General features: G+C 41.2%; 2 protein-coding genes across 14 annotated transcripts in view; one reads left to right on the top strand and one right to left on the bottom strand.

Annotated features, from left to right (window-relative positions):
* The first annotated feature begins 508 nt into the window (after positions 1-508).
* Positions 509-5,946, top strand: FBXL22 (F-box and leucine rich repeat protein 22). Its single transcript, XM_071441734.1, has 2 exons — positions 509-1,863; positions 3,795-5,946. Exons 1-2 carry the CDS (start codon positions 1,529-1,531, stop codon positions 4,138-4,140), a joined length of 681 nt encoding a protein of 226 aa, XP_071297835.1. The 5' UTR covers positions 509-1,528; the 3' UTR covers positions 4,141-5,946.
* Positions 5,947-7,881: 1,935 nt separating this feature from the next.
* HERC1 (HECT and RLD domain containing E3 ubiquitin protein ligase family member 1) overlaps positions 7,882-19,697 on the bottom strand; it is a 102,182-nt gene continuing 90,366 nt past the window's right edge. For 12 of the 13 annotated variants that reach the window (XM_071441708.1, XM_071441710.1, XM_071441711.1 and 9 more), the window contains exons 62-78: positions 19,163-19,228; positions 18,916-19,041; positions 18,366-18,504; positions 17,711-17,892; positions 16,954-17,109; positions 16,327-16,449; positions 15,639-15,741; positions 14,771-14,940; positions 13,372-13,510; positions 12,910-13,079; positions 12,394-12,563; positions 12,054-12,219; positions 11,687-11,763; positions 11,008-11,260; positions 10,627-10,779; positions 9,398-9,703; positions 7,882-8,542 (exon numbers count right to left, since the gene is read on the bottom strand). In XM_071441708.1, coding sequence (XP_071297809.1) covers positions 8,357-8,542; positions 9,398-9,703; positions 10,627-10,779; positions 11,008-11,260; positions 11,687-11,763; positions 12,054-12,219; positions 12,394-12,563; positions 12,910-13,079; positions 13,372-13,510; positions 14,771-14,940; positions 15,639-15,741; positions 16,327-16,449; positions 16,954-17,109; positions 17,711-17,892; positions 18,366-18,504; positions 18,916-19,041; positions 19,163-19,228 — 2,685 coding nt within the window. In that variant the 3' untranslated portion in view covers positions 7,882-8,356. Of the gene's footprint in view, positions 8,543-9,397; positions 9,704-10,626; positions 10,780-11,007; positions 11,261-11,686; positions 11,764-12,053; positions 12,220-12,393; positions 12,564-12,909; positions 13,080-13,371; positions 13,511-14,770; positions 14,941-15,638; positions 15,742-16,326; positions 16,450-16,953; positions 17,110-17,710; positions 17,893-18,365; positions 18,505-18,915; positions 19,042-19,162; positions 19,229-19,697 lie in introns of those variants that run through there. The other variant, XM_071441719.1, reaches the window with a different exon arrangement.

Here is a 19,697-nt window from a genome sequence, read left to right on the forward strand (position 1 = left end):
TCTGACAGGGGGAGGGGGAACAGCAATCTCCTTATCATTTCAAAGATAAGATTAAAGGACAAAGGATACAAAACCAAGAAGACCAGCAATTGTTAAACACACCTTACTATATATAGTAGAAAGTTACTAACTAAAGAATGAAGCAGAAAGAATTGCCATTTCTTTGTGTATGCCAGCTGTGTTCAGACATACACATTACTCAAGCACTTCCTCAAGCTATGATTGTTGCAGACTACTACAAACAGATTTCAGATCTTGTTTTTCAGAGTTGAATTTTAAACTGCATTCTTGGGGTGTGAAGGAGGAGGTAAAATTGAGTCCCACTCGACCTTGTCCTGTATTAAAACACTTCTAATTAAAATGCCATAAAGTTTCCCAGCTACTATTTGTGTGCAGGCCACTTGAAAAACTCCCCCAGTGCTGTTTGCTGTAACTTTTTATGGATTTGTTGAATGTATTTATTCTCTTGTATTAACATCAGGCAGAAAGTGACTATAAATACCTTCATCTCAAGCATTCTTGATTCACAAGCTGGAAAGTTAAAGGGATGTTTATTTCATTTAATTCCAACCTGCCCTTGCTATAGTTTTATTTTTCTTCTAGGAACAACTTTCTGCTACACTTTCTCCAATTTCTGTACAACAGATACTTTTACCTGGAAAACCACTTTCATATCTCCTTATTTCACCAAAGGGTGGGAAAAAGATTTCTGTGGTAATAGAACTAAACCTACAAAACCAGAACAGCCAAACTTGTAAAACTTGAGCCAGTAGAAGACATCTATTAAAAGCACAAACCCACAAGGAACTAAACATAGCCTCGCTGTTCCCATGCATGGCTGCCTCTGTGTCACTGCTTCCCTCTTGCAGAAGGTGGGGACACAGCCAGCTTTGTTTATGGAATCACAGCTCAGCCTCAAATAACTGTGGGCAGGAAACTGTCCCTACCTCTGGGGCCTGTGAACTGAACTGCAGACCCTGTGTGTGCTTCAAGGCACCCAGAGACTCCTTCAGCTCCTTCTAAAAAACTTTATGAAAGTTCCATTATCCATGTAACAGTCCTTGAACATGAACCAAATGTGCAACCTCAGAAAAACCAATGAACAAACTGAGAGCCAAGTGAACTCTGCCAAACCCAAGTGCTGCTCAGCCAAATCTCCCGAATGGGAAACACTGACAGAGATACGGCCACAGCTGTAGCTACAGCCCCACCCCACTGCAGTAACTCAGCACAAGAGCTGTGCTACACCCAGGAGAGTCTACAGGCAGGGGGGGAAAATCCCTTTTAAGGAAGCATTTCATGACAGCCAAGTTGTACATGCCCATTCCATTCCCTTGGACAAAGGAAGCACAAGCTACATACATGGTTCTGTTCCTTTCCCTGTTCTGAGCTTCTGCACCAGTTGTTAGCCAAAAATAAACCCCATTCCACAACCATATATGTGCAACAGCCTCCTGGTGAGTGTGAACCCCCTCCAGCACTGCTGTTACTCCACCCAGCCAAGACACTCTGCCACTGCTGCTGGGCAATGCACATAACCCAGCTCAACCGGGAATGCCTTTTACATCTCTTCTCTTTTCTGGACAAAAACAGTAGGAAAAATCTGGCAAAAACATGTCACAAGTTACTAGAAGTATTTCAGGATCCTTTACTGTGGTCTTTGTTGAACTTTCATTCTCCAGTGGAACTAAAGAAGGATAATTTTCTCCTGGGACCTGCTTTAAAACACTTATCCATCTGCTGGTATTCAGAGAGAGTCAAGGTGTGTAACATTGAGGACTGGATGAAAAACAGTTTCCAGAAAGACTTCTGTAAGAGGCATGAGAACACTGTCAGTGATTTTTTACTAGACGTTTGCAACAGGTACGTTCTGTGGGTGTGAGTGTGCAGTAACTGCCTTGAGATGAGTGAAGTCAGAGTTATTGCAAATACTCCATAACCCCTACCTGAAATGGAGCATGAAGTACATGAGTGCTTTGCCTTTACAGCTGTAGTGTAAGTTCATTTTACAGAGGCAATAGTGTATACTTCCTCTAGATCTCCCTTAAGTCTACGTTTTCCTTCTTTTTTTTCTAAGAATTTGTTGTTGATATGGGAAAGTGCATTCCTGCCTCTCCTACTGCTGCTCAGCTAAACTACACCGTTCTGGCAGTGTCTGGGGGGTGCCTGGAGCAGAGCCCAGATTTCAAACAGTGAACACACCTCATTACAACCAAGTTCAATTAACATGTGACTAAGTGTCAGCTGTGTCAGCTTTAGTTCAGTCTAAAGTGCTGAAGTTTAAACTCCCAGCTGCTGCTAAACTGCAGCGAGGGAAGAGCAATGCCACTATGGAAGAGCAGCTCTGGGTGCAGAGCTTTTCCTCCACAGCTCTGCTGCTGCAAGACAGCTCTGAGGAAGGAGCAGAGCAGTGACAGGAGGAGGCTCACAGGGTAGAGCTACTCCCTCTGAGCATGGGGACCATCAGGGCTGGCTTGGTCCCAAAGCAGAGCCAAGGGGGGCAGTGCCTCCCTGACACGGTGCACCTGTGCCACAGCCCTCAGCTTTGAAACAACAAGTGAAAAAATTATGGGATAGTGACAGGAGAGAGCCAGCAGCAGTGCAATCTCAGAACAAGGACTGAAAAGCAGCTTCAAAACAGATTAAATTGCAAGTGCCAGATTTCTGAAGTAAATGTTCTAGAACAATTAGATAAAAATCTGAATTAATTAAGGAGGAATCAGCATACTTGTGCCTAGAAAGGATAATACAAGGTCCTATCTATTTTTACTGCAACCCATTGAAAGCATTTCCAGTCAAAATTCCTAGCACTGTGTACATAGAAAAATGCAAATTAAATATCCAGCTTTTCTTCCTGAGTTTAAAGTAGTTTTATTCTGTTTGAGCCCTTCTTGACTGCTGCTAGCTCTTTCCTCCAACTGCTCCTAACAGAAGAGAGTTAAAAAAATTCTGTCCAGAGGCCTCACAAGAGCAACATGAACACAGAGCTGCCTGTGATGCTCTGTTCAGCTAGTGGATGCTGAATTGCTACTGCCTGGAGAGGGGGCTGAGCCAGAGCCAGACATGGCACCTGTTTGCAGGCTGCTGCACAGGGACAGCTCAGCACAGCAGCTGCTCCAAACAGCTCCTGCACAGCATCAACGCCCCACTGGGGACAGGCCTTTCCTGTACTGCCCCAGGCCTACTCAAGCAGCAAGAAAAAGCTTTTTCCATTTGCTGCATCATTGTTTATAACAACAGAATTACCAGTTTCAGTGACTCAAAGGAGAGTTTAAGAGCTGAGTGGGGTTTGAACATCGAACACTTTTTAGGAAGCAGCTGGCTTCAGTAAATCCAAGGAGATAAATATATCTGTAATTCCTAAAAATTAAGTGGGAGTGCCTTACTTGCTCATGCTTAGCATGTCTGCACAGCAGTGTCTTCTCTCAGTTGTCCTCCACTTCATCCTGATTAATCTCCTCTCTGCTGGGTCTCCTGTGTCTGTGCCTGGAGCAGCACAGCACCATCCAACTCCTTAAGAAAAAATGATGCAGCCACAGCTTAAATAGTCCTCCACATGCCACAGTGCCAGCTGAGCTAGAGATGTTGCTACCAACAGGAAATCTAAGTAAGCTTTGCCTTTAGTTAAGCTGAACATTAAGTTCTACATGTACACTCACCTACTTGTGCCTCCTTGCCCCTACTGATGAAGAGGGGGCATTTTTTCAGCCTTCATATTTATTCTTGATGTTATCTGCTTCTGCAAGCTCTGTGATTTATTTCTCCCATCTCACCTGTCACCATCCTGCTTTCAGATGTCCAAATCTGCTGTCTCTGACCCTCTCAGGATGTGGCCATGTTACAGATGACTGCATTTTGCAGCTTCTCAAGAACTGCCCAAACCTGAAGAGCCTCAAACTGGAGAACTGTGTGCAGATCACTGATGACACCCTGGAGGCAGTGACCCTCCACGGAGCATCACTGCGAACGCTCCATGTGGATTTCTGCCGCAACGTAACACAAGCTGGGCTGGAGAGAGTCAGGGAAAAGTGTCCTTCAGTAATGCTGAGAGCAGACAGAAGTGCCAACATGATCCCAGACAGTAAGCCAGGAAAAAAGCTGATGCTTGAAAAAGCATCGAGAAAACTGGTTCAGCTTTGAAGTGTGGGCATTTTTACCTCACTGAGGTACCAATGAACTGACGCTACTTCCACGGGTTCTGGTCAATCCAAACAAATTGTTGTTTTGTACAGGGAAAAGCCATGCATCTCCTCCTGGATGGGCTTCAGGAAATAACTCTTTGCTCTCTGTTGTTCCTTGAAACTGGGAAACCCTGCATTGCTGTCACAAAATGCCAGATCTGCTGAAAACTGTGGTCCTGGTACCCTCGTGCTGCAGATGCCCTCGCTCAGAAGAGGGAAGCAGCAGTGTGTTTACTGAGGCCAAATAATTTGATAGAGTTCAATAAATTTTATGAACTTTTAAGGAAGTTTGACAGTAGTTTGACACAGTGCAGTAAGTTTGATGGCAAGGTTCACTGACTGCATGGAAGAAACACAGAGTGAACTGAGGCAGAATGAGTCACACAGGGACCTGAGAACACCACATTAAGGAAGAGCCTCCCTCTGGGTCACACAGTTCAGACTGGACCCTACACTTTCAGAACTCCTTATGTAATGGGCAAGGGCATAAAGCCACAGCAGAGAGAGCCTGAGTCACTGGAGGATTTTCACAAATTTTAGGACTAGAGTGATTTACAAACTTCTGTTAAAGGGTAATACCAGACAGTCATTCCATCCACTAAGGAGGATAACCACTCCCTGAAACATCTTTCTAGCAAAAGCAGAGTACTGACCACCAGCACTTCCCTGGTGATTAACAGTGGCAGCTAATTTACCAGGCTTTTTTATTTAATGAGAGAAGCATGGATTCAAGGCACACAATACACAGTTTGACCCTCTGCATGAAGTACTTACATTAAAAAAGATGCACCAAGTAATTTTTTAAAGCTGACTCCAAAGGAAGGGCAATCTGAACAAGTGCTAATTCAGAGAACTAACCTCCAAGAGAAGACAGTGAGTAACAGCCTGTCTTAATGATAAATAAGGAGCACAGTACAGACCAGCTGCATATAAATACCTATTTCTCACTGCAAAGTCCAGAACCAGTAAGCAGTAGCTATTTTCATCCCAAAGCACAGGGCTGTCCCCTTCCTGCACACTGCTCTGCTACCTGGAAGTGAAACATTTTTTTATATACTTTTGATGCTGTGCCACCATCTACAAAATCTGACACCAAAGAGGACTTTACAGCTCTCAGCATAACTGGATATACTTACTTTGTCTGATCCTGGTTAACTGATCCACAGATATACTTGGTACTCTCTAATCTGGCTGAGGTAAGAAATAAATCATAGCTTAGTCAAACAATACTGCAATTCTAGAGAAATACTTGATCAGTATGAGCATCTGGAAGAAACACTCACCCAGAAAACCGATGAGGAAACAAAATTATTCCACCTTCATTACTTAGAGATATTTAACAGCATGACACTGTAAAAGTGGTATTTCATTAACTCTTCCTAAAGTTCAAGTAGGGCCCTTATGCACCACAAGGTAAGGAAGAAAACTGGAAGTGCAGATGAGGAGACAGAGCAATCCTCACCCAGCACTGACAGCTACAAAAGGCCATTGCTGAGCTGAACACATTTACTGTGATGTGGAAATGTGGAAATCGGGAAGCTGACACAACTTGTACCTTGGATACACTACAACAGCTCCACACTGCTGACAGGCCAAAACAAGGCATCAACTTGTACAGTGACTGCAGCAAGCAAAGACCTCCTCGTGCCACCAGCTCTCCCAGCACTCTGTGGTTGTAACAGGAACAGGTCTGCAAGTAGCTACAAGACATGAAAGCACATTTGCATCTGTCTCCATACTACTTAAGCCTTTTTGCCAGTTTTCTACCAGGACTTGGGGGGGGCGGGGGGGGGGAAGGAGGGGCAGGGTATTTTGTGGGGTTTGTGGTTTGTTTTGTTTTTTAGTTTTCTTTTATAGAGCTAAAAAGGGTCTTCAAACACTCTCCACTTGATTTCTTTCCCTATTTGTTTAACAATGCTCTAACTTATTACTTTGTTCTTCCCCTCCTTGAATGGGGATATTTGTTCATGACATGGTAAAATCTGAACATTATTGTATTGATACATTTTTTCAGCATCAATAATGAATTTTCTTACTTCACAATCCAATCTGAAAATAGAGTATAGAAAACAATGACATTTTACTTAGGGTATTATGGAGGATGGAAACATGTCTACAGTTTTCTTTAGTTCCAAGCCATCAAAGTTCCATCAAGCACAAACCTTTAATCAACATCCCCTGTGAATTTATCATAAACTGCCTCCAAAAGATCTTCATTATCCAGAAAGCTAACAGCACACATAAAACTGCCATTTCTAGGCACAGTTCTATTATTTCCTGTGCTGACTGAAACAGGCTGACAAATCAGTGCCACTAAGACACATCCATGAGGTATAGAATGCAATAATACAGGACTTAATACAGCACTTTCCCCATTTATTTAAATACTGTATTTTTTACCTATTAAACCTACACATTTAGGCCAAGATGTGACTACACATCCTCACAACACACTGATGGAACACCAACATCTCAGCCCAATTTGAAACCTAACAGACAATAAGGCAGGAAACCAAGTCTGCATGATTTCAGAGCCGTGAGACCCTCCTTCCCCCAACTCCTGATCCCCTCAACTATGTCACTCTGCAGTGGTCTTTGACCATAGCTAGGCTTTTGCCTTTTTCAAGGGCCAACACACAGTCCTGAGAGAACTTCACCAGATAAAACCCAGATATGCAATTTTTACAGCTCCCCAAGCCCTGCCTCTGAGCAGTGTCAGCTGGCAGCAATACAGCAGCTCAGTCTGGACAACCAGGAAATTTCCCAATCAGTCCCTGTTAATGTACAACAGACACATGAGAGAAAGTAACAGGAATTTCTACCCTACACTCCCCACTCAGATGGACCAGTCTTGCCCCAGGTGACAATGACACTAATAATCATTTTCACCAGCCCTCAGTTCCCACAGCATCTTCCCAAGGAGCTGAGGGAGGAAGAAATGGAGCAGAGGGGAAATGGGAGCAGCTCTGACTCACTGGGGACAGCCTCTCCCCTTCTCCCTCCCCAGGGACATCCTGCTCTCAACACCAAGCAGTGTTTGTAGCTTGACACCAGTGATGTCTTTCACACTGAGAGACAACAGCAATTACCTATTGTCCAACACTTTCCTCAGGCACTGAGCAGAGCTCTCCTTGTGCAGTACACTGCTGTCCTGACCAAACAGAACATCCATCACTGTGTCCATCAAACCATGCTGATCACAATAGCTACAGCTGAGATGAAATGAGACCAAAGGCAGAACTAAAAATGTGAATAAAATCCACAACCTTGACTACTACCCTGTCCCTTCCATTTTAATTTTTGTGTACTCTGAGCAGGAATCAACTACATCAATGTGTCCATTAAAAATATTACTATTTTGCTCAAAATATTTCAAGTTTTCTGAATCAGGGTGGCAGCACGCTGTTATTGTCAACAATTACTACGGAGGAGCAAAATGTTTAAACAAAAAGCAAGAAGGAAGCAAGCACAGCATGAACCTGTATTGCAGCATGAGGAATGAGCAGCAGTACACCCGAGCAGCCAGGGCCTCAGGCCAGGAGAAGGCAGAGCACGGGGCTACACAGCACAGTCCAGCACGCTAAACATTGTAAGAGGCTTCAAATGTCACACCCTGTCTCAACACTGTAAGACTGTAATTTCCTGAGCCAAAATATAAAAGTATGAAGCCTGAGTAAGCCAACCACAGTTCACAAATGCATACAAGCAACCGAGTCTTGAATTTGCTTTATTTTTCTCTGCAGAAGGAACCCTGCACAGGCAATTCAAATTGAAACAAAATAAATATGTGAATATTCATGTAAAACTGTTCTGGCTAATGAACAATTATACACAATGTACAACTCTTCATGTTCACTGGGAGGGCTTACAAATGTACTATTCCCAACAAAAATGCACCAAAATGTCTCCATGCAAACTTATCAAAAGTGACCAAAAAAGGAGAAAAAACTTACCGATCATAGTTTTTTGTTTTGTTTTTCCTTTTTTACAATCACAAAAAAATAAAAACATCTAATTTTTTGTTACATTTAGAGTAACTAAAGTGTGGCCACCATCTATTAAGATCTGGTTTTATGCTCCTAAAACATCTATGGTTACTGTAAAATTATGTCAACGATGAATTGGACTTAGGGCACTATTTGTAGTAAAAGGAAGATGATTTTGTTCACAGAATGTTAATAATCTGTGTCTGAGCCCTCTGCATTGTCCACATTCCGGGAGAGCATGTAATTGTCCATGTCTATAGACCTGCAATTATTGATTGCATAGCGCAAACGCTCTGCCATGATTACTTGACTGGAGTAGGGTGGGAGCCTCAGTTGAAAGAAACAAGTCTGTGAGGTAGGCAAGCTGTCGTAAGGCTGTGGAAACGGATAAAAGGTGGGACACTGGTAAGTTGTGAATGAAGTTAAAAATGCAACAATATCCACATTTCATTGCTCCTTGCCTCTACCATTTTCACATTCTAGCTCAAATTCCTTTTAAGAAGCAGACTGACCTCCCTTGTTTACAGCATTTGTTCCACCCTTAAGTACGTCCAAAACCACTGTAGCACCTACTCTGCAAGTAACACAACCCACTACTGAATTGAGCCTTTTGAAAAGTTGATCACACTGCTGTTTAGAAGCCCACTGCTAAATACCCAACAATGTTCAAATAACACACCCTAGCGTGCCTTAGCATTAGGCAATCTGAGAGATACCTAACCAAATATGACCAAAAAAACCCTGTTAGCTGAGATTTTTGTCAAGTTTTTTGTTCATGTTATTCACAGAGAATGTGCTTTCACTGCACAAAACCCCAAATGAATGCACCCTGTATGTAAAACTATACACTGTAAACTCATTGCGGTGGTTTTAAAACATTAAGAGTTCACTAGTGGTATGTTGCTACTTACAAATATTAAAACCAGAAAGAAAATTACTAAATGAAAAGAGATTGGAACAGTTAAAGTAGACAAAGGTTTGTTTCTTGTCTTGATGTCCAATCACGAGTTGCACCAATTAAATTAAGATGCAATTCATGCAGCCTGTGTCCTTCTACACAACCAAAATGTCTGAGTTTAACAACTTAGAGCATATCTCATTCCATACTTTTTCTGTAAATTTACAGTTATGGAAATTGTCTCCTAGTGCCAAAGCACAGACTACACTTGAGAGGAAATAGTAATAATAATGATGATGATAATAATAATAATAGTAATACCAGTGTCTTACCCTATCAACCTTCATTATTTGGAATCGCTGAGAGATATCAGCTGTGTTGGCTGGCAGTCGAGATCTTCCTGACACAAACCTCATGAAAAGGACTCTCTCCTCATTTGAAAATTCTTCCAGGGTGTGCCAGAACCACTGCACCAGCTGATGCTGCTCATCAACTTCTCTGTATCGCACAACCTTCTTCAGAACCTCAACTGATATTTCTGGCATTCCACAGACCATCTGCTCCAACTGCTTGGCAGTCAGAAGTGACAGCAAAGGAACGGGAACGATCCAAGACATTCCTTCCCTGACAGCAGCCACCTAATGGCCAAAAACGGGAGAGACATTTGAAGTGCAGCTGTGTGATCTCTGCCACTTCCTGGACTATCCAAACACAAAGTAACTTCAGCTGAGAAATGGCATTGAGAGACAGAATTACCAATGTCTTCCAAATAGAGCCTCCCACACACACAGCCCCTGCAAGGGCTGTATTGTTTCTCAGAATCCCAGAGAATATTACAGATATTTTAATTGTAATTACACATTAAAGAACATGTTCTGATACAACACAGAACTGTTTTTAAAAATTACAACTTGGCAGCACAAATAATGATGGCTAAAACCAAGCAAATGTGTAAACAGAAAAAAGACTTTGCTCCAATTAGATGTATGAGAATGCTGTACTTGTCCTGCAAGACTTGGGATTTGGTACCTCTGATGAGGAAGCTGTTTTCTAAGGCAGACAGTATCACACAGGCATCTTTACCTTTTAATTAGAATGCTGCTCTCACAAATGACAAAATACACTATGAATAGGTAATGAGCACTTCCCAAAACATACTGGGAAATATTTGCAGGATTTGTGTTATAACAAAAGATAAATAGTTTCAAGCTAAACAAATGTTTGTCAATAATATTTACTTTAGCCAGTCTCTGTGTTGTTCACATGTCCAGTTAGAGCACCCAGCATGCAAAACTGCAGGTTTTTTTCTCAAGAGGGGTTACTCAAATGGAAGACCAGCTCTCATTTCTAACACTCTTTTGCCAACTGAGTAATTACTGAGAAAAAACAAGACTAAATTTTAAAAAAGAGCCAAAACAGTTTGTGGGGAAGAAAAATACAGAGACCCAAAAAGATGCAGAAAGCCAAACTTTTCTTACCACTGAATAAACTGTAATGGAAATAGGCACAAATTACCCCTGTTCCCACCAACAACAGGGGCAAGTCACAATGAGGTTCTTACCTGTCGATCCATTTCATGGAGTCTGTACTCAATTGCCCTCTCCACATACTCTTTCCTGTTTGAAAAGGTAAGTGGGATACTGTTCCCTCCAGGAATTATGGGAACCATTTTACCATCAGCACTTTGGCCAACAAAAGAATCTAAAGGAATCATCTGTTATGCAAAACAGAAAAAGCGTGAGTCACTCCAGTGATTCAAGTAGAGTGTTTTACTACAAGTCATCTAGAACTACATACAGTAAGATCACAGACTACTCCAAATGCACAAGTGCTTGTGCATTTAGAATGGAGACTGAAATTATAGAAATGCTGATGTGAAGGTCAATCTGATATAGTAACTGCTTTCAGAATAAATCTGAAAGTGTTGACTTTCTTATCTTACCTCATGGAAATTTTCTTCAGTAATCCCACTGTCTTCAATGTGAAGAATGCTGTTGAGGGTCTGCACATAGAGCAGATCTACCTCCTCCAAATCCTCCAAGATGAGTGGGATACAACAAAGTTGCTTCCAGACCATTGGAGCCAAATGAAGATCTAATGGCTTTTTCGTACGAATAGCTACACCCATGAGAATGCCCAAGAACTTAAACTGCATCAGATGTTCATCTAAGCATGCTGAAGGGTTAAAGAGAAATCTGAAAGGACAAAGAAGCAGTGAAAAGAGTATTATTTCTATGCTACCTCATTAGAAGTAAAAGGGAAAACACTTCTAAGCACAGCACAGTAACTGCCAGCACACTCATCAGCAATTGTCCAAATAAGTTTCTCCAAATAAGATTATTGTTATCTTTAACTGTTAAAACATTGGACCCTGAGGGAGGCAGAACTCCTGAGCACAAAGCCTGGCATCTGATGCTACTCTGAATTCTGCCATCAGCAATCCAGCAAGTCCACCTTAAAGCCATGCCCTGGCTCCACAATGAAGAGACAACACACCCTGAAGGAAAAAAATACACTAGAGACAATCCTGGAGTCTCATAACTTGGTATAAAGTAGTCGATGAAAAATTTGGATTTTAACCCACTACCATGTGCAATAAAAGCAAGTCCTGTACAACTCACCTATCCCTATTGTAGCCTACTTCAGCTGTAGCATTTGGGGAAGGAATAAGCAGGTCTACTATTCCAGTTTCCAGTTCCTTAAAAATCAACAACAAAAACACCTTCTTAGAAAGAGGGAAAGCAAACTTAAGACAGAACTATTAAGACATTTTAGCATTACAAGAAAGAATATCTCACTACAGTGATGATTACTCCTTACAAATTCATATGAAACACTGAGAGAAGGTAAACATGGCAGGATGATTTTAAGTAGTAAAGACATGTTTATTTCAAGACCTGTCTTTATGTCATGCTACAATGGCTTTTTTCCTGGGACTGCACTGTGATACATTCCTGTTACACATTTCCAAAACATTCACAGATGTACCTGACACATTTCTGTAATGGTGTCATCAAACACTCCACCTGCATCATCAGCTCCTTCTCCAACCAGCTTCACTTTCCAGGCCCGGGAGGGTAAGCGAAGGTCTGATGCATTCAGCTTTACCACTTGCCTTGCTATCTGGACAAAAATGGGCTTGCACTTCCGACCCCTTTGGGGAAAAAAACACACAGCCAAAAATGTAACTCACCATCATGTACAGGCTCTGAGTCACTCCATCAACAAAGCTGTCCAGAGAGAGCTCAGAATGCCAGAACAGAGGGCAATGTATGAATCCCAGCATGCACACAGGGTGTAACCCAAGGGCTGTGAGAGCAGCACTGACCTGGTGGAGATCCTTTTCACAGTGATCTGGGGCCCATAGTTCTTGCCCTGCACCATGGTTTTGCCTATGGAGCGCACCATGGGCAGGGTGTACACCCGTGGAGCCAGCAAGGGCCTGAGCTGTCCCTGCACTATCCCCCACGTTCCAGCATTGTAATGAGATGTACTGTTCTGCAATAAAGCACCAATGAGAATAAATGTATCAATAAAGGATATCATTCCATTCCTGACAGAATAATAGGACTTCAGTGTTTCAGGACACAGATCAGCACTTTTTGGTTTTAGTTTTGACGCTTGTAAGCTTTTGGAAACCAGAGCATATCACTTGCCAGTGACAGCATAAGTGAAAAAGTAAAGCAACACCTTCAAGAAGTTTGCTTTATTATGAAATTATTTATTTTTACATTTTTTTTACAAAAAAATAAAACCATCTAATTACTAAGGTCCATCTAGATCTGGTCAGAAACTCTCTAGCAGAACAACAAAGCCAAGCCAGTTTTTTCCAATGGAATTTTACCTGGTTATTGGGACTGAGGTTAAGTAATCGCCATGAAGAGTACATGAGGTCAGAGAAATGGTAGAGCAGTCTCAGCCTTGCTCTCACTGTATGAATGCTCACTTCTTTCAGTGCCCCATACTGGGGTGGAATGGCATCAGGTAAACCAAGCTGCAAAGGCACTGAAACACCTGCCACAGAAAGAGAAACCAAGCACTTGTTTGAGAAAGAGAAGGTGTATTGCTTTGGCTTGGATGAAGCTGATTTTCCTCACAGTAGCTTCTAAGGTGCTCAGCTGCCTACTGGGGTTAAACCACAACAGAAGCCAAACTGAGAGCAAGATAATTTGTATATTAAACAAAACAAGGTATGGATATAAAAAAACCCCAATTTTGTCCTAAATACTCAGAAATTCTTGTCACACTCAGAGCCCAGGAGGCACCAGGACTAAAGCAAAGGCCAGACAAGAGCTCAGCTGCTCACCTGGAGCCCGAGGGGGGACGGGCGGAGCTGTCCAGGCCGCGCTGTGGCAGCGGCCGGCCGAGATCTGCCGCACGTTCTTGCCCTGCAGCACCGTCACCAGCGTGGGCTCCCGCACGTGGTTGGTGTGGCCCAGCCCCAGCTGCCAAAGGCAACAATCAACAACTGACAGTGTTTCTACAACTCTCCAAGCAAGAATTCAGAGAAGATGATAAAAAATTGTATTTGTTTACAGCATATATTGTGATTAAAAAAATCTGCCATGTACATCTATTCACCTTTTATCTTTGACAAAATACTGCACACCTGCACCCAACGAGAGTAACGATCCAAGTGTCAAAGAGACCTGAAAACAGCTGGAGACTTCTCAAAAAATCTTTCCCAGACTGAGGATCTGATCCATGCTGCTAACTCCTGCAGCAGTCTCTCATACATAGACAGCAAAGCTCCTGCATCTCCCCTGTGCTATTTAAACAGCATTTTTGTTCTAGAATGTAAATCCTGGTTTACAAAAACACAGTTTGTGTAAAGAGAACATTTCCTGAAGCTGTTGTGACTTCTCGCCGAGTTTCGTATCATATCCTAATTTCATATTCTGTGAGTTAAAAATTTCATATCACAAAGGTGTATTTTTTCCCCACTTCATATAAAACCAGTATTCTGAACCACAAGGAAAATCATATAAACAGCTTTCTGAAATAATTTCTCAACATTTTTACACTATTTTTTCTCTTCCAAAAAATACAAAGTACCATATTAAAAAAACACTAATAAAAGTAATTTAAAATAGACACCTCAAATAAGTTCCTCAAAAATTATTCCAAACACCATGCTCAACAAGGCTTCTCAAAAACTCAATCCTAGAACACCACAGGATGAAGGTTAGCCCAAACTTCCTGAAACACCAGTAGCTAATGCATCCAGAGACTCTTTCTAAAATTTGTAGCCTGCAGTCGAAAAATGTGAGTCATGTATGTGGTAAAGGAGGAGAATTTCTCATTTACTATGTTTTTTCTAAATTCAAAAAAATAATTCCTTTGAAGAGGTTAATTTTGGAAAGTATCTAAAGAGTTCAAAAATATGATTGACATCAACCATAATTTTATTATGTTGAAAAGATGACAGCTTATGAATTCAGAGAAAATCTGCAATTCTTTTAAAAAGCTTGAATTAGAGTAATTTAGGTAGCATGTTTGGAGTGCTTTCCCAAACTGGTACCATGGAAGAGCACAGAGAGTAAACAAGAAAATAACAGAAATCGCCTAAAACACGATCATGCTGAGGGGTGAAGGAGGGAAAGAAAATCAAAGCTTTCTCCTCCACCAAAGGGAAGCCACGCCCAGCACAGCTGTGAAGGGCAGCAAGAGGCTCCCAGAGGTCAGGAGCAGAGAACAGGATGTACCTGGCCTTCAGAGTTGCTTCCCCAGGCGTAGACATCCCCCGTGGAGGACAGGGCCAGCGTGTGCTCGGCGCCCACGGCGATGTCCTCGATGAAGACCCCGGCCAGCAGCGGCACCTGCTGCGGCCGATTGTGGTTGCGGGCGCGGCCCTCGGGCAGCCCGATCAGGCGATCTGCAAGGGCAAGCAGCAGGCTCCAGGAGCAAGCAGCACTCTGGGGAATTTCAGTACAAGCACAAGCAAGGGAGGCACAGACAGCAGATCTGTACAGCCCTGGGGCTGGGACACAAGTGGAACCCTTTAGGGACAAAGAGCATGGGGTGTTCCCTGCAAACTAGTGCTGCCTACAGGGCTCGTTTACACTGTTCAAGCTGTTTATCCATGGTCACTCAGAAACAAGACCAAATTCCACTAAACCAAGGCCTCTAGATCTAAATGCATGGGTTTATAACAAACACAAATGAACTGACTTCAGAAGTTTATGCATGTTTCATTCAGTGCACATGGAAATCCTCCTGCCCAGACTGTTATATGTGTCAAAGTATGTGTGCTTAATTAGACAACGCAAACTTTGAAGTAACCCAGTGTTTTTGGATGTGTGAAATTCAATGAAGTTCTAGGAAAATGCTCTTCAAAAAGTAAATCAGTAAAATGAAAGGTGTTTTGAGATCAAACTAGACAAAGCTACAAATGTGGATTTCAGGTGCATGTTAAAATTGCATTGTTCAAGTTTCAAAATTTACATTAGGGCAACACATTTCTAAAAAGTAGCATTAGATCAATCTATAGAAATATGTCTTAATATTCTTCCTGTTCAACTGCAATTTACACAAGCCTAAACATGGGAATGTCAAAAGAGCAGTTTGTCTTACCTTGGCCAAAAGTATACACGTGACCATCTTTTGTCAGCGCAACCGAGAACTGAGTTCCACAGGCAACTTTTTTTATTCCAATTCCACAAAGAATATCCACTTTCTATGGGGTAAAGTAAAAGGAAAACAAGCTATAGTATTACAAGGCTATTTATAGTATAACAAACAGAAAGCAAACAAAAATTCAATCTGTAATTCCTGCTTCCAAAAAAGAATTTTTTTTTATTCCCACTGTGCAGCATAATCCCATTGTAGGATTATTTTAATTAACACTTGGAAATTAGTACAGGAAACAAACTTTTTTTTTTCAATGGAATGAACACCTTATTCTATGTATGATGATTCAAAATACCTATTTTTCCTGGGAGTGAGGAGGAGTGGCATGGGAAGAAGTAGATGGGTGTGGAAAGAACCTTCTCCCCAGTTTCCAAAAGAAGAAATCCCTCTTCTCTAAGATAAGCCTCAGATTTTGACTATTTGTACTGCTACTGGGTCACAGTCACTATGATGTACACAAAATTCTTGAGAGTACCAGGCTTAGCATAATGTATCATCAAAACTATTTGTGCCAGATTGTGTAACAACAGCACAGAATTAATAACATCTGGAAATCACACTCTCAACACTGGGCAACATCTTTAAGAGCACTGAAAGTTTATGCAAAGAACCATTGCCTCAGGAAACTAACCTGTGGTGAGGACTTGGCAGTAGAATTTCCCAAACCAAGTTTACCATAATCTCCATCTCCAAAAGCCCAAACCATTGAGCCATCTGTTGACACAGCCACAGTGTGATTGAGGCCACAGGCAACCTGGGTGAGAGATATGATGTTATTACCACTGCTTTTGCTGACTTACTAACTCAAACATACCAGCTACCTTTAAGAAGAAAAGCTGTGTTTTAAAAATGAACTATCCCTGTAAAACCAGTAAAATTTCCACTGCTTATTAGAGTGTCTTAAAGACCCTTAGGACTGAAAAAATACAGCAGTGTTTTATCAACACTTGCTTTATCTCAACTCATAGAACCAAAGGATGGTATTATGGCACACGTGTTCCCTGCTTAAAAATACAAAAAATCTCATTAATTCATGCTTAAAAATGCCTAAATCTTGAAAAGTTAAAAACATAGGCAGTTTTGCACAAAGATGATCAAAAGACTTAGGAAAGTAAGTATTTAAAAAATCATGCATACTCAAATTCTGCCATCGTAATTAAAATAAAAGCCATGGTTAAAAACCATAATTGAACACTAAAGTATGTTAAAAACACAAGCTTTAAACTAATATACAATGCTAATTTTAGATAAACCATGCCTGGCCAATCTGGTAACCTTCCAGCGCCGTCACTCTTTCTGGAAGTTTCTTATTTGAAGTATTTCCAAGCCCCAATCGACCATAATCACCATTTCCAAATGTAAAAAGTTTGCCATCTGCTGTCACCACAGCTGAGTGCTTGAAGCCACATGACATCTAGAAGTAAAATAAGCATTATTTTTACACACATTTTATACTTGAAAGTTTATATTGACTATGACATGTACATATGTAATACCTTTCTTGACCCTAAACCATATTCCTTTTTAAAGAGCTAAAATACAGACATTTTAGTATTAATGATTTCTCCAGCAACTCATCTCTTAACTCTCTTCAGTGGCAATGTTATGGAGGGGGACTGGAGGATATTTGCATGAACAATTTGCTGCCTGATTATCTAATTTTTTTATAAAAAAACCTCCAGTCAAAAGCAAATACATGCATTGTTAGTACTTAGGAGGAGGTCTTGGTGACCAGTTTTGTAGTTCAAAGTCACCTGACAAGGATGAAGGGAAATTTATAAATCATGGCAGCATTTTGATCATCTTTAAATCACCCCTTTCTTCCATGTTCTATTTTTAGTCCTCTCCAGTACCAACTGTTGATTAATATATCTGTGGTACTGACATCCTTTAACTGGAAACGACCACCCTGGTTCATAAAGCCCAGAGAATGAACAAGTTCCCTGTTTTCATGCAGTTCTACAGCACTGGGTTCCCAGGCCTGCAGCTGGAAGGAGAAAGAAATATTTTGAGACCTGCACGACTTCTTCTCCCTGCAGAGCCTCAATCTGCCGGGGCCGGCGCTGCCTGTCGCTGTTGCCGTGGCCCAGCTTGCCATAGTCCCCATCTCCCCAGCTGAAGACTTCCCCACTCTCTGTCAAAGCCATGGAATGTCCATCAGAGCCACAGGAGGTCACCAGCTGTGTCACAACAAAGCCTGGCAAAGACAAGAAAACAAAGCTTAGCATTGCCTAGAGCAAACTCTTACATAGATTTATCCATGGGTGCTTTGTGGCAGCCAGTTAGGTCTGGGGAAAGGAACAAACTGCATTAAGGCTTCTTTTTATAGCAATTAATTTACTTTTAATTCAAACAAAATCTTGGTTTTCTTATGGAGAACTTACGCTTCTGTCCTGGCATTAGTACTGAAATTAAACGTTCCTAATTTGAGTAGACAATTTTCCCTGTAGCCTTCTTAATATTAAAGAATTTTAACATACTATTTAAATCTTAAGGAAATATGAAGATCTTGTTTATTTGTTCAAATTTTAAATTAGAAATTACAATATTTTAATGAGTAAATCTGCAGAATAGCATCAGAATTGTTTTGTTAGAAACAATTATACTAACTACCAAAATGCTTATTTATGCTCCATCACTGGATTCCTCTCAAATACATCAGAGTTTTACCTTGCAGTGCTGAAATGACAGTTAAGACATGAAGATCATCAGAATTTCCTTGTCCCAGTCGCCCATAGCTCCCTTCACCACAAGCCAAAACTGTGCCATTGGCTTGGATGACAAAAGTACAATTCTGGCCACAGACCACCTAGGTTAGAAGGACATGAAGGAATGTTAATAAAGTATATGCTAAATGCAGCACTGTTGCAATACTTGCATTACAGTGCACCATTTCCTTTTAATTTGTTTTCTTTGCAAATATATCAAGACAATGTTCCATCAGGTCAATGCTATTTCAGAAAGCCTAACTGCCACATGCATTACGTGAAAGTTGTATTTTAAAATCATGTTCATAGAAAATAATTCTGTGTTGTCAGATTTCAGTGGCTTCTTGGTTTGAATTTGTTAAATAATTTAAAATTTCCTTTCTAGTGAAACTCATGTTTTGAGATACTTAATTCAAACAACAAATTGAAAAGACATTTAGAGAGCGATTTTGACAAGCTTTACAAAGAACAGATGGCAGATGCTGAAACCATGACTGGTTCTAAGTGATCACCTGCTGGGCCTGGGAGAATGAAGGTGCTGCCACTGGGATCATGACATTTCTGCCGGCCTCTGCCAGCTGCCCGTGCCGTCCTGCTCCCCACAGGTACACGTCACATTTGCCTCCCAAGTGCCAATCCTAGGCAAGAGCATGAAAGAAGCCTTTAGAACAAGTGCACTTTCAACAGCTTGCCACATTTCAAAAGAATAAAAACCCCTCCAAACCACCCCAAACCCTCCAAACGAACAATTTTACTGACCTCTGGCCTTGATGTTGCCCAAGACATGATCTGTTCATCCATGCCATTGATCCACTTACTGTTATCCTACAAAGCAAAAGCCACATTTACCGCATTCAGCACAAGAGATGCACATTATTTTTTTGTTATACAATATATATTTTCCTAAGAACAATATTTAAATTATTCTAAACAAAAATGCATGCAGACTAGCAATGACACTTGCAATCCAAATCAATGAAAGAAAAACTAAATTCATGATGAAGTAATCTTTTTCTACTTACTGATGCATAGGGCATTTTGAAGTTTCAACTGCAAACACTGGCTTGAAATGTTGTAAGCTTGCTTATAAAAAATTTCTGGTTTGGTTTACATAACAAGTCTTAAAAAAATAGACACTAGCAAAATAATTCAGCCTGAGAATGTGACAAAATGTTACTCTTAAAATAGCACTACAAAGCTCTGTGTTTCTTCCTATCACACATGAAAATTACTGTCACAGTTTTGGGTTGTTTTGTATTTTAATGTGCAACTGACTTGCACTCATTACACACAC

This window comes from Agelaius tricolor, unplaced genomic scaffold (genome assembly GCF_023055355.1).
Source record: "Agelaius tricolor isolate 1412-34295 unplaced genomic scaffold, bAgeTri1.0.p SCAF_16, whole genome shotgun sequence".
Lineage (NCBI taxonomy): Eukaryota > Metazoa > Chordata > Aves > Passeriformes > Icteridae > Agelaius > Agelaius tricolor.